The sequence below is a fragment of the Rana temporaria genome, chromosome 1, assembly GCF_905171775.1.
Source record: "Rana temporaria chromosome 1, aRanTem1.1, whole genome shotgun sequence".
Lineage (NCBI taxonomy): Eukaryota > Metazoa > Chordata > Amphibia > Anura > Ranidae > Rana > Rana temporaria.
In genome coordinates this window covers 371,963,655-371,978,500 of record NC_053489.1, presented here as the reverse complement: position 1 = coordinate 371,978,500, position 14,846 = coordinate 371,963,655, and the positions used below count along the sequence as shown (strand labels likewise).

Genomic DNA, 14,846 nt, shown 5'->3' with positions numbered 1-14,846 from the left:
TAGAGTCTGTGTACTTTTACTACTAGTGTGTGTTGTCGTGTAATGTGTGACAGTGACAGTCAGTTACCTACCTGATTAATTAATATGATGATGACACAAGTTGAAGTCTGTGGCATGAACGATTGAGCTGAGCAACTGGGCGCTGGTCCGGCGGGTCTCCTCCTGCCTGTGGTGGACTACTGAACTGAGCCTGAGGAGTGAGGAAAAAAGGACAGGTGACATTAGTTTTTTTAGGTACAGTAAGTAACAGCAGTGAGCGCAGTCAGGGAGTGTCACAGTGAGTGCCATGGTGTGTCAGTCAGTCACCTACCTGATCATTCACAAGGTGGCACACACAGTGAGTGACACGGTCTGTCGTCTGGACCAGGTCTGGTGGCACTGGCAATGGCAGTCTGGCTGGCACCTTGCGGGTCTCCCCTCCTGCTGCCTGAGTGTGATGAGGGTACTCGTGTGTGGCACTGGCATCTGCGGCCTAGCTCCGCTCCGTCTGTCTCCCAGTCCTGCGAGCCAGTTACTGGTCTCCCTCTCCTCTCCCCCCGGCCTGCAACAGCCTGTGTGTCTGTCACTCACTGTGGTCACGGTGAGGTGATGTGCAATTGTGCACTGCGGTGTGCGGCACTGAAATGGCGGCTGGCCGGCTGTGGCCTAGCTCCGCTCGGGTCTCTCGTCCACTCCAGTCCTGACTCCTGCGTGTGAGCCGGGTAACGGTCCCGTCGGACGGTCTCCTTCCCTCCCCCTGCAACAGGCAGCCTGTGTTCGGCAAGGAGAAAAGCTGAGTGTCTGAGGCTGGGGCGCTGGGTGGGGGCTCCGCTCCGCTGTGTGTGCTGCACGTGTCCGACTGACGTCTGTCTCCTCACGACTCCGAGTGCAACACAGGGGGAGGCGGTTGACGTCAGCGGGAGGCGGGAAAAAAAAGCGACAACACTTCGGCCGATTTCGGCTCAACTGGGCTCCACGCGGCGGGCGACAGGACGCGGCGATGACGTCCTCAACATGCATCGATTATTTAAAGCTACAGCATCAATGCAGCATCGCCGGCGGTCGAATCGCGATGCATCGATCTTACGATTATATTCAACATTGGAGTGAGCCTAGACCTCCTCTCTAACTCAAAACATGCAACTTGTAGAATTTTTTAAACCTAGTCTATGGAGATTTTTAAGGGTAAAAGTTTGTCGCCATTCCACAAGTGGGCGCAATTTTGAAGCGTGACATGTTTGGTATCAATTTACTTGACGTAACATTATCTTTCACAATATAAAAAAGAAAAAAAAATGTGTTTGTAAGACCGCTGCGCAAATACTCTATTTTGTTTTTGTTTTTTTAGAAAAGCCGATCTGGCAATCACACTTGGAACATCACTTCAGATTAAACCCAGTGGAAATCTTCCTCTTTTAACCAAGCGTAAAGGTGGGAAATTGGTCATAGTGAACCTACAACCAACCAAACATGTGAGTTTTAACATTTCTTATACAAATTCTTTTTTTTTTTTTCTTTTTTTTTGTACCAATAGTTTTTATTACAAATTGAAAGCATCATACAGAAGTTTATGCTTAAACAATTGTCAGAAAGTTATTAGAACAAGGATGCATTTTCCAATACGATCAGGAACGCTGACCAGTTAAACATAGACAAACTAATATCAAAAAAGTTTTAGGCCCAGCAAGCCGGCCCTACTCATTAGCTTGACCATTCATCTAAGGCTATGAGCACATATGTCTCAGCAACTAGGCACCAAGAAACATCAACAGGTAATAAGTATCAATTAACAGTACAGAAGGTAGTGAACACCCATAGCTCCTTGAATATGGGCGATAAAAAAAAAAACAATTTCTTTATCGTACATCACTGGACACAGAGCAACCATGGTAATTACTAAGTGGGTTATACGCCACCTATAGGTGAATGGACACTGGCACACTCAAAAGACAGGAAGTCCCCCTCTATTATCCCTCCCATACAGGGAGAACCTCAGTTTAGTTTTTTCATTAGTGTCTAAGGTGTTGGTCACGGTTTGTGATAGTAGATAGGGGGCGCTAAATAGTGAATACGCTGTGTTATTATAATAAAAATATTTAATTGAGATTAGTTGTGAAATCCAACAGGACTACATACATAGGGACTTGCAATGGTACCCCAGTATGACAGTCTTACAACTAGATAGTGTCCATAAACACAGTGGGTAACAATGTGCAAAGTAAACAGTTCCAAAAATTAGTGTAGCAGTCGTGAGACTAGATTGTGTCCATATGCACAATATATTGCAAAGTAAACAGTTCCAAAATGGGTAAATTAAAGTGCAACGTGCTTGTATATCTTCAGAATAAGATGTGTAAAAAACAGTGTTTCACCTTCACCAGAGGTATAGATAGATGGCTCCTTACCAAATGGTGTTGACCTAATTAATTAAAATAAGGTCAATAATAGCTTAGTGATGGTATATGGCTCAGCTTGATGTCATACGAATTCCGGTATCAGCAAACGGTAGCGGAATGAATAACCAGAAAAAGAAAGGTCGCCATAGTGTATTACATTTAATAAAACTTCAAAGTAAAAAACACAGTGCCGAGTGGCTGCTTACTTTAGTGCCCGTATCCCGGCACTGAGGCTGTATGCTTGTAGGGATTCGGAGAGAGATGGTCGCGTCCTGGAGAGCTGGCGTGCGTTCCACCGCTAGCAGCTCATGAACCAGTGGGACCGGAAGTGCGTGACTTGTGCGTTCCCAGGTACCACCTCGACGTACGTTTCGTCATTAACGTCTTCAGGAAGTGTCACGGTTAATGAAGTGCGAAGGATAAGATCCACAAAGAGATCCTTAACAGGATCAAGGGGCTATGCAGTCAGATCCATAAAAAGTGCCAAAATGGATGGTACTCGAGCTTCGAGGAAGAACTGGGTTTCCTGCCTGTAATGCTCCTCTTTGAGGACTGGACATATACTAAACCAAAGGTTGCACTGGCAGGGTGCTGTACAGGTCCAAGGGGGTGGACCCCATATACAAGAGGGGCTCAGGCCTCGAAGGTCCTTCATGACATGCCCCCTGTGATGGATTAAGATTGGGTCTGTCTGTGAATTCCAGCAGTATCCTGTGGCAGTGATGGTAAGTTAAGAAGATCCAAAGGTACTTGTGTGACGGGAGGGCCAGTGGAACCCAGAATCGCTTGGAAAGGTTGGGAAACCCTTGTTTCAGCTCCCCATGCACCTCTTGTGTCTGTCACCCTGTGCCATTGTGGCACAGGGTGACTGAGAAAATAAGTCTTGGATTACATAAAATGGGACGGTGATATTTATCCACAATTTCTGCCAGGATATAGGTAAAGACTATTCTTGGTTTGTATGATTCTGAACTCAACATGTTGGTTGAGAGAGCTGATCATCACATTGGGCCTCTGTACAATGTAGGAGACGGGACAACTCCTGCTATTGTGTGAAGATGTCCTGTGTTTACACTTGTGATAATGTATAATCTACTGTGTGAAGCTCGGTGACAAGTCTGACCTGTAGTGAAATCCTGACGGGCACGGTGTCACATCGGCTGCTCTAAGGGATTAGTTAATTGGCTCATGTTAATTTAGGTTTCTGCTTACAGGAGTATTGTTGGAGTAATATGAGCAGGAGGGCCTCTTCTACTGTATATAAGACTTGTATTCTGGTTCTAAAAAAGAGTCCATGTTCAGCAGACAAACAAGCATTGTCTTGTTTTGTGCTTGTGAGCGGTTGGAATATCTGATATCTATATTCAGACTGAAAGGAAGTGGTATATGACGAAAGCACTCAAGCGGAGTGTGGGACGTTTTGTTACAACTTGTATGGTTCACTTATGAACTTCTGTTTTGAGTAGACAATGTCTTGCCTGTTTTGTACCACTAGAGGATGCAAAGTGTAACATACCTGAGTGTTTACCATTACCATGCTTCCCCAGTATTGTGCTCAGTGTCTGCAACGCTTTTGTGGACGGCATTGCTCCTTGCTCCACTCTGTCACAGCCTCCAGAAGAGGTCTGGGGGATCACCCGCCTCCGGGTGCTCGGCATCCCCCTGGTAGAAGGGGCCCCCCCCGAGCCATCCCGATTACATGACCATTTGTCTACACCACAGGTGTCAAATACAAGGCCCGCGGGCCGAATCTGGCCCTCCAGGCTTTCATGTGGCCCTCGCACCTCTCCTGCAGCTGCAGGAGAGCTCCAGCCCTCCTCTGGTCCTACTGCAAACCCTTACTTTCTGCTTTCGAGCAATGCATCCAGCTTCTTCCCAGCAGCAGCATAAGGAAAGGGGGGTGCACTGTGATGTAAGGGAGAGTAGGGGACTCTGATGGTGGGGTGGCTATTGACATCTAATGTAAGGTGAGGGGGTGCGCTGGACATCTAATCTTAGATACAACCGGCCCTTTTGAGGGCAATCATAATGCTGATGCGGCCCACAATGAAATTTAGTTTGACACCCCTGGTCTACACGCAAGCGTGGGTATTGACCATTTTTTAAAAAGGAGGCATTCCTGCGAAGCGGGGGCATGGCCAGCATGCATGGCGCAAGGCTAAATGCCTTTAAAGTGTTGACTCTGAAAGAGTCTGGTGACTGGCAGAAAGGACACAGAGCATACGAGGGCATGTAAGCTGTATAGGTGTTGGATACAGACATTCTTAATGTCTACTCGGCATCAGGCTGAGAAAGTATCTCAGCTTGGCAGTAGATGCATTGTGTTGGTACCTCTGCTGCTTTTTTGTGCTTAGGATTATGTCTTCCCGAAGGAGAGGTGGAAATACAGCAGGGGGAGCGCAAAGGTGCAGCGTTCAGGGTCTGAGGATCCTAGTTAGGGATGAGCTTTATGTTCGCGTTTGGCAAACAATTTGGGGTGTTCGCGGCAAATTCAAAAAGCTGCGGAACACCCTTTAAAAGTCTATGGGAGAAATCAAACGTGTTAATTTTAAAGGTTAGTATGCAAGTTATTGTCGTAAAAAGTGTTTGGGGACATGTATCAATGCAAAAAAAGTTTTAAAAACTGCAGTTTTTTCGGAAGCAGTGATTTTAATAATGCTTAAAGTGAAGCAATAAAAGTGAAATATTCCTTTAGATTTTGTACCTAAAAGGGGGGGGGGGGTTGTAAAGTAGCGCATATTTTTCGTGTTTAGAATTGTTCCTGCACAAAGTGTCATTTCTGAAGGAAGAAAAGTAATTTTAAACTACTCCCGGCTATTCATGAATTGTCGGTCTCGGCAATACAGAGAAAAGTGATTGAAAAAAATAGCAGGGGTCCTGCCATTCTTTTTAACCACTTAATGACCGTCGTATGTACATATACGTCGGCAGAATGGCACGGACAGGCACCTGTACGTGCCTGCTTTGACGTGGGTCGGGGGTCCGATCGGGACCCCCCCCCCCCGATACATGCGGCGGTTCCGTTGGCTCTGGGAGCGATCCGGGATGAGGGAGCGGCTGTTCGTTTCTGGCCACCCCCTCGCGATCGCTCCCAGCCAGTCATCTTCTTCCTCTGCCTATGTAACTGTAAACACAGGCAGAGGAAGTGATGTCATCCCTCCTTGTGTCGGTCTTTTCATCCGACGCTGAGGAGAGAAAACATCAGAACAGTGAGTTGCACCTAACAGTACACCGACACCCGGTACATATAGGCACATAAACCCCCCCAGCCCCCTGTCACAGTGTCACTGATTGCAGTGATCATTTATTTTCTGATCACTGCATTTAGTGTCATTTGTGACAGAAAAAAGTGTTGGGGACATTAGCCTTAGGCCCCTTTAGGTCCAGGGTAGCCCCCTACCCCCCCTAATAAAGTTTTAACCCCTTGATCACCGCCCTAGTTAACCCTTTCACCCCCTATTGCCAGTGTCGCTAAGCGATCGGTTTTGTGATCGCTGTATTTGTTTCGCTGGTGCCGCTAGGTAGCTAGTTATTTTTTTAGGTTCGCCGCCAGGTTTTTATAGCGTTAGGTACCCCCATACATTTTCTAAATAAAGGTTTTAACCCCTGATTGCCCCTAGAGTTAACCCTTTCACCAGTGATCACCGTATAAGTGTCACTGGTGACACTGGTTAGCCAGTTAGTTATTTAGGTTCGCCGCCAGGTTTTTAGAAAGTGTCAGGTACCCCCATATATTACCTAATAAAGGTTTTAACCCCCTGATTGCCCCCTAGTTAACCCTTTCACCAGTGATCACCATATAAGTGTTGCGGTTGACGCTGGTTAGTTAGTTTGCTGTTGATAGCATCAGGGCACCTGCCGTATATAACCCAATAAAGGTTGAACCCCCTGATCGCCCTGTGGGTGATATCAATTACATTTTAGCGTCAGTCAGGGTCTGCGTTGCCCCAGGCAGCGTTAGGTTAGTGCCAGTAACGCTTACACCCACGTGCAAAGCATACACCCCCCTTAGTGGTATAGTATCTGAACGGATCGATACCTGATCTGATCAGATCTATATTAGGGTACCCAAAAACGCATTGTTAGCGGAATCAGCCCAGATACCCGCTAGCACCTGCGTTTTGCCCCTCTGCCCAACCCACCCAAGTGCAGTATCGATTGATCACTGTCACTTCCAAAACACAACACACAACTGCAGCGTTGGCAGAGACAGGCCTGATCCTTGCGATCGCTTACAGTTTTTTTTGGAAGCGTTTTATACGTTTGCTGACAGTCGGGTGCTTTTTTTTACCTGTGAATCTTACTAGTGTACCACTAAATTTAGAGCCCAAAATGGCAAAGCGAATGTACACTGGTGAAGAGGCCTACAGGATTCTGAGCCTGACAGATAGTGAAGAGGAGGTCACGCATTTGTCAGATTCTGGCTCAGAATACGATCCTGTATACGACAGCGGCTCAATGCCAGATAGCTCTGATGACGAAGTTGTGGTCCCTGCTAAGGCCAGGCGTACCCGACCCCGTTCTAATGTTGTTGAGCAGCAAGAACCTGCAGGACCCTTGTATGGAGCAGAGAAGTACTAGCGCCGCTATTCCGTCTGGTGAACTGGCAAGCACCAGCGGCCTAGTACACCCTGGTCGTTCATCCAGCACTGCAGTATCACGTGGTGACGTGGCGAGTCCCATAAGTGCAGTTCAAGCTGGCGAGCACAAGTAGTGTCCCGCTGCCACAGAGAAAAAGACAAAGATGGGCCCATAGTGCCCTTCCTGCAGAATTTGCCTATCCTGATTGGGTCCCCACCACTTCTGCAGAACCCGTACTTCCCCCATTCACTGGCCAACCCGGTATTCAGGTGGATACAGCTGATTTTACATCACTTGATTTTTATTCGCTGTATTTCACGGAAGATCTCTATAGATCTATTGTGGACCAGAGTAATTTATATGTTGGCACTTACATCACCGCTAATCCCCAGTCCGTCCTTGCCAGAGAATGGAAATCACTTACGGTTTCCGAATTTAAGACCTTTCTGGGCCTTACCCTCAACATGGGCATACACTAATGAGTCCCTGATTACATTTTCTGGCTGCTTGTCTTTCAAGCAGTACCTTCCCAGCAAGCGTGCCAGATACGGGGTCAAGCTCTATAAGCTTTGTGACAGGGCAACAGGCTACACATGGAGCTTTAGGGTTTATGAGGGCAAAGATAGTGAGGTAGAGCCGGAGGGTTGCCCAGATTACATGGGGAGCGCTGGCAAGATCGCGTGGGACCCTTATTCGGAAAGGGGTACCACTTATACGTGGACAATTATTACACCAGCGTGCCACTTTTTAGTCACTTGTTTGATCATCAGATTGGAGCATGTGGCACCGTGTGACCTAATCGCCGGGGCTTTCCCCAGCGGCTTGTATATTCCCGTCTTAGGCTGGGGGCGAGAGCCTGCTGCAGGTGTATTAATTTGCTCGCTGTGAAGTGGCGGGTCAATAAGAATGTTTTCGTTCTTGCCACCCTTCACGCAGACACGACAGTACAAATTTGTACGGCGGCTGGTCTTGTGGAGAAACCCCTCTGTGTCCACGAATATAACCAAATAGGAGGGGTGGACCTCAACGACCAGTTGATGACGCCGTATGATATTGCCCGTAAGGCGAGACGCTGGTACAAAAAAGTGTCTATTTATTTCAAATGACTTTACTGAATGCTTATGTCTTATACAAAGCTTCAGGATGGAATGGATCCTTCCTTACATTGCAGGATGAGATCATCTTAGAACTCCTGTATCCAGGCGGTTCTGCACCTCACCATCCCCAACCAAATGCAGTAAGCCGACTGCATGAGAGGCATTTTTTGTATGTCCTCGAGAGTACCCCTACCCAATGAGCCCCCCAAAGATGATGTTGTGTCTGTAGCGAGCGCGGATCTAGGCATGACACCCGTTATTTTTGTCCCCGCTGTCCTGCCAATCCTGGTCTTTGTATTGGTGAATGTTTTGAACGCTTCCACACACTAGTGAAGTATTGGCGTAGAGTAAAGCATTTCACAGGCTAGGCGCAAAGGGTCTCCCAAGATGCCATCGCATTTTGAGAGACCCAAACCTGGAACCGAAAAGTTGAACAGTTAGTTACAAAAAAAAAGTGTTAAAAATAAATATAAATAAAAAAAAGTAAAAATAAAAACACAAAAAAAAAAAAATAGTTGTCGTTTTATTGTTCTCTTCCTCTCTATTCTCTCTCTATTGTTCTGCTCTTTTTTTACTGTATTCTATTCTGCAAAGTTTTATTGTTATGTTTTTTCATGCTTGCTTTTCAGGTATGTAATTTACTTGTTTTCAGGTACGCCATTCAGCTGTTGCGTGGACTGTTGCAACAGCGTTTGCTCCCACGATATATAAAGCCGCGACTCCAACGCTGTAGGAGGTGATTTCACCACCACAGTTAAAAAAAAAAAAAAAAGCATATATGCCGAAGCATGGGGGCATTAGGGGCGGAGGAGCGATTTTGCTCCTAATGCTGCGTACATACGGTTGACATTCCTACGGAGGCTTTCCCGTGGAAAAGTCTGACCATGTGTACACGGCATAACTTTTTATGCCGAGTACATACGGTCGAAATTCCAACGGAGGCTTGCCTGTGGAAAAGTCCGACCGTGTGTACGTGGCATAACTTTTTTGCGGGAGGATGCCCCCATGCTTCGGCATATATAAATGGTGCATGTATGCCCATCATTAGAAGTGGGTGGATGAAGGGTATTCTAATGGTGGGCATACCCACCGATCAATCTTTTTTTTGTTCAGCCAACAGGCTGCATGGAAAAAAGATTACAATACATGTCCAACAAGAACCATCAACGTACTGGTATGTTGCTGGACTTTGAATGGTTATACCAGAATGATGCCTTCAGGTTTTGGTATCATTCTTTTCAGCCAGCGGTCGGCTTTCATGTAAAGGCAATCCTAGTGGCTAATTGGCCTCTAGACTGCTTTTACATTCAGTGGGAGGGAATGTCCCCCCCGGATATAAACGGCGCCATTGGGAAAGCATTTTATCACACCGATCTTGGTGTGGTCAGATGCTTTGAGGGCAGAGGAAAGATCTAGGGTCTAATTTTAAAAAAAAAAGAGTACCTGTCACTAACTATTGCTATCATAAGGGATATTTACATTCCCTGAGATAACAATAAAAATGGTAAAAAAAGAAATAAAATGGAAGGAACGGTTTACAAATAAAATAAAAAAAGCTAAATATATATAAAAAAAAAAGCATCCCTGTCCCCCCGTGCTATTGCGCAAGGGCAAACGCAAGCGTCGGTCTGGAGTCGTATGTAAACAGCAATTGTACCATGCATGTGAGGTATCACCGCAAAGGGTAGATCGAGGGCAGTAATTTTAGCAGTAGACCTCCTCTGTAAATCTAATGTGGTAACCTGTAAAGGCTTTTAAAAATGTATGTAGTTTGTCGCCACTGCGCGTTTGTGCGCAGTTTTAAAGTATGTCATGTTTGGTATCCATGTACTCGGCCTAAGATCATCTTTTTTTATTTCATCAATAATTTGGGCAATTTAGTGTGTTTTAGAGCTTTAAAATAAAAAGTGTGTATTTTTTCCCCCAAGAAATGCGTTTGAAAAATCGCTGCGCAAATACTGTGTGGAAAAAAAAATGCAACACCCACCATTTTAATCTGTAGGGCTTTTGCTTTAAAAACATATATAATGTTTGGGGGTTCAACTTAACTTTCTTGCAAAAAAAAAATGTTTTTATGTAAACAAACAGTGTCAGAAAGGGCTTTGTCTTCAAGTGGTTAGAAGAGTGGGTGATGTATAACCTAAGCTTCTAAATGTTGTGCATAAAATGCCAGGATAATTCAACCCCCCCCCCCCCAAATTACCCCATTTTGGAAAGTCGACACCCCAAGCTATTTGCTGAGAGGCATCTCGAGTCCATTGAATATTTTATATTTTGACACAAGTTGCGGGAAAAATGTCACTAAATGATATATTGCTCACACCCCAAAATACATTCTGCTGCTTCTCCTGGGAGCCTCGCTGCGTACGGGACTCCAAAAACCAATCACCGCCTTCAGGCTTTCTAAGGGTGTAAATTTTTGATTTTACTCCTCACTACCTATCAGTTTCGGAGGCCATGGAATGCCCAGATGGCACAAACCCCCCCCCCCCAAATGACCCAATTTTGTTAAGTAGACACCCCAAGCTATTTGCTGAGAGGTATGGTGAGTATTTTGCAAATCTCGCTTTTTGTCACAAAGTTTTGAAAATTTAAAAAAGAAAAAAAAATACATTTTTATTTTCTTTCTTCATTTTCAAAAACAAATAAGAGCTGTAAAATACTCACTATGCCCCTCAGGAAATAGCTTGGGGTGTGTACTTTCCAAAATGCGGTCATTGGGGGGGGGGGGGGGGTTATGCTATTTTGGCATTTTAAGGCCTTCGAAACTGTGATAAGTAGTGAGGAGTGAAATAAAAAATGTATGCCCTTAGAAATTTTGAAGGCAGTGCTTGGTTTTCGGGGTCCCGTATGCGGCTAGGCTCCCAAAAAGTCCCACACATATGGTATCCCCGTAATCAGGAGAAGCAGCAGAATGTATTTTGGGGTGTAATTCCACATATGCCCTCGGCATGTGTGAGCAATATATAATTTAGTGACAACTTTTTGTAAAAAAAAAAAAAATTCTGGTCATTATTCAATCACTTGGGGCAAAAAAATTAAATATTCAATGGGCTTAACATTCCTCTCGGCAAATGGCTTGGGGTGTCTTCTTTCCAAAATGAGGTTATTTGGGGGGGTTGTGTGCCATCTTGGCATTTTATGGCCTTCAAAACTGTGATAGGTAGTGAGGAGTGAAATCAAAAATGTATGCCCTTAGAAATCTTGAAGGCGGTGCTTGGATTTCGGGGTCCCGTACGCTGCTAGGCTCCCAAAAAGTCCCACACATGTGGTATCCCCCCTACTCAGGAGAAGCAGCAGAATGTATGTTGGGGTGCAATTCCACATATAACCATTGCATGTGTGAGCAATATATCATTTAGTGACAACTTTGTGCAAAAAAAAAATCAGTTTGTCACATTCCCGCAACTTGTGTCAAAATATAAAATATTCCATGTACTCGATATGCCTCTCGGCAAATAACTTGGGGTGTCTACTTTCCAAAATGGGGTCATTTGGGGGTTTTTTGTGCTATTTTGGCATTTTATGGCCTTCGAAACTGTGATAGGTAGTGAGGAGTGAAATCAAAAATTTGCGCCCTTAGAAATGCTGAAGGCGGTGCTTGGTTTTTGGGGCCCCATAAGCAGCTAGGGTCCCAAACATGTGGTATCCCCATACTCAGGAGAAGCAGCAGAATGTATTTTGGGGTGCAATTCCACATATAACCATGGCATGTGTGAGCAATATATCATTTAGTGACAACTTTTTTTTTTTTTTTCATTATTCAATCACTTGGGACAAAAAAATAAATATTCAATGGACTCAACATGCCTCTCAGCAGTTTCCTTGGAGTGTCTACTTTCCAAAATGGGGTCATTTGGGGGGTTTGTACTGCCCTGCCATTTTAGCACCTCAAGAAATGAGATGGGCAGTCATAAATTAAAAGCATTCCAGAAAATGTACCCTAGTTTGTAGATGCTATAACTTTTGCGAAAACCAATAAATATACGCTTTATTGCGATTTTTTTTTTATTTTTTTTTTTTTACTAAAGACATGTGGCTGAATACATTTTGGCCTAAATGTTTGACTAAAATTTAGTTTATTCGATTTGTCTTATAACAAAAAGTAGAAAATATCATTTTTTTTTTAAATTTTCGGTCTTTCCGTTTATATCGCAAAAAATAAAAATCGCAGAGGCAATCAAATACCATCAAAAGAAAGCTCTATTTGTGGGAAGAAAAGGACACATTTGTTTTGGTACAACATTGCATGAACGCGCAATTACCAGTTAAAGCAGCACAGTGCCAAATTGTAAAAACACCTTGGGTCATTTAGCTGCATATTGGTCCGGGTCTTAAGTGGTTAATTACTTTTATCTGTATTGCCGCGGGACCCGACAATTCATTAATATCGCGAGTAGTTTTAAATTGCCTTTTTTTTCCTCCCATCAAAAATTACATTTTGTGCAGGGAACCAAAATTATAAAAAAAAGTGGGGGGGGTCCCCCCAAATGACATATCAGGCCCTTCCGTTCTGGTATGGATTTTAAGGGGAACTCCGCACCGAAAACAAAAAATGGCGTGGGGTCCCCCCAAAAATCCATACCAGACCCTTTATCCGAGCACGCAACCTGGCAGGTCGCAGGAAAAAAGGGGGGTTGAGTGGCCTGGTACGGTTCGGAGGGGGCCACTTGCCCTCAACATGGGGAGGATGTCCCCATCCCCACAACCCTTGCCCGGTGGTTGTGGGGGTCTGCGGGCGGCCTCCAGATTGATGGGCATGTGGCATACATGGACATACTCCCCATGTTGAGGGCATGTGGCCTGGTACGGTTCAGGAGGGGGGGGCACTCTCTCGCCCCACCCCTCTTTTCCTGCAGACTGCCAGGTTGCATGCTCGGATAAAGGGTCTGGTATGGATTTTTGGGGGAACCCCTCGTGTATTTTTTTTTGTGGGGGTCCCCCCAAATTCCATATCAGGCCCTTCAGGACTGGTATGGATATTAAGGGGAACCCCACATTTTTTTTAATTTTGGTTCCCTGCGCAAAATTTAATTTTTGATGGGAAAAAGTTAATTTAAAACTACTCGTGCTATTAATGAATTGTCGGGTCCCGGCAATACAGATAAAAATTGAAATTGAAAAAAATGGCAAGGGTTCCCCTTAATATTCATACCAGACCCAAAGGGCCTGGTAATGGACTGGGGGTGGACCCCTGTCATTTTTTTCAATTACTCTTCTCTGTATTGAAATACAGTATCGGGACAGACAATTCATGAGTAGCTGGGAGTAGTTCTAACCGCTTGCCCACCGCAGTTTTACTGCGGCTGCGCAAAATCACGTAATATAACGTGATGTTGCGCTGCGGCCACTAGGGGCGCGTGCGCGCCGCCAAAGGCGCGCGGCCCTGGTGCTAAGGCGAGTGCCCGGCGGGCGCAATCACCGCCGGGGACCCGCGATCGCTCGTGACGGATCGAGAACCGGGAGCTGTGTGTGTGTGTGTGTGTGTGTAAACACAGCTCCTGGTTCTTTCAGGGGGAGAAATGACTGATCATATGTTAATACAATGTATGAACAGCGAGCTGTCATTTCCCCTAGTCCACATGTGTCAAACACAAGGCCCGCAGGCCGAATGCGGCCCTCCAGGCCATTTCATGTGGCCCTCTTGCAGCTGCAGGAGAGCTCTGGTCCTCATCCAGACCCCTACTTTCTGCTTTCAAGCAATGCATCCAGCTTCTTCCCAGCAGCACCATAAGCACAGGGGGGTGCACTGTGATGTAAGGGAGAGTGGGGGACTCAACTTCTGATGGTGAGGTGGCTCTTGACATCTAATGTAAGGGGAGGGGATGCACTGGACATCTAATCTTACAGATACATCCGGCCCTTTTGAGGACAATCATAATGCTGATGCAGCCCACAATGAAATTGAGTTTGACACCCCTGCCCTAGTCGGTCCCACCCCCTTCAGTTAGAACACACTTTGATCGCCCCCTAGTATTAACCCCTTCACTACCAGTGACATTTTTATAGTAATCGATGCATTTTTATAGCACTGATCGCTATAAAAAATGCCAATGGTCCCAAAAATGTGTCAAGTGTCTGATGTGTCTGCCATAAGGTTGCAGTACCAATACAATTGTGGATCGCCGCCATCACTAGTAAAAAATATTAATAAAAATGCCATAAAATTACCCCCTATTTTGTAGACGCTATAACTTTTGCGCAAACCAATCAATAAATGCTTATTGCGATATTTTTTGTAAAAAAAAAAAAAAAAAACATGTAGAATTAATACATATCGGCCTAAACTGAGGAAAATGTAATTTTTTTTTATATACATATATATTTTTGGGGGATATTTATTATAGCAAAAAGTAAAAAATATTCATTTTTTTTTTCAATATTGTCACTCTATTTTTGTTTATAGAGAAAAAAATAAAAACCGCAGAGGTGATCAAATACCACCAAAAAAAAGCTATTTGTGAGAAAAAAATGGACGTAAATTTTGTTTGGGAGCCACATCGCACGACCGCGCAATTGTCAGTTAAAGCGACGCAGTGCCGAATCGCAAAAAGTGGCCTGGGGCTGAAGTGGTTAAAAAATCCGCCTGCCAATTTTCTACCCCTGGAATGAAGACCACAGATGGGCAAGGAATATGCCTTTCTGCCCAGGCCAGGATGTGATTCACCTCTTTTTAGGCATCCCGACTTCTAATGCCTTCTTGGTGATTGCTATATGCCACGGCTGTAGCATTGTCGGACTGAATCTGAACAGGCCAACCTTGCAGTCTGTAAGACCAAACTTTGAGGGCCAA

The 14,846-nt window shown here is 45.0% G+C and overlaps 1 protein-coding gene across 4 annotated transcripts in view; it reads left to right on the top strand.

The window, feature by feature from the left end:
• The window catches only part of SIRT6 (sirtuin 6), a 327,940-nt gene that overhangs the window by 249,665 nt on the left and 63,429 nt on the right, over window positions 1–14,846 (top strand). For all 4 annotated transcript variants that reach the window (XM_040322509.1, XM_040322511.1, XM_040322510.1 and 1 more), the window contains one exon: window positions 1,328–1,451. In XM_040322509.1, coding sequence (XP_040178443.1) covers window positions 1,328–1,451 — 124 coding nt within the window. The remainder of the gene's footprint in view (window positions 1–1,327; window positions 1,452–14,846) is intronic.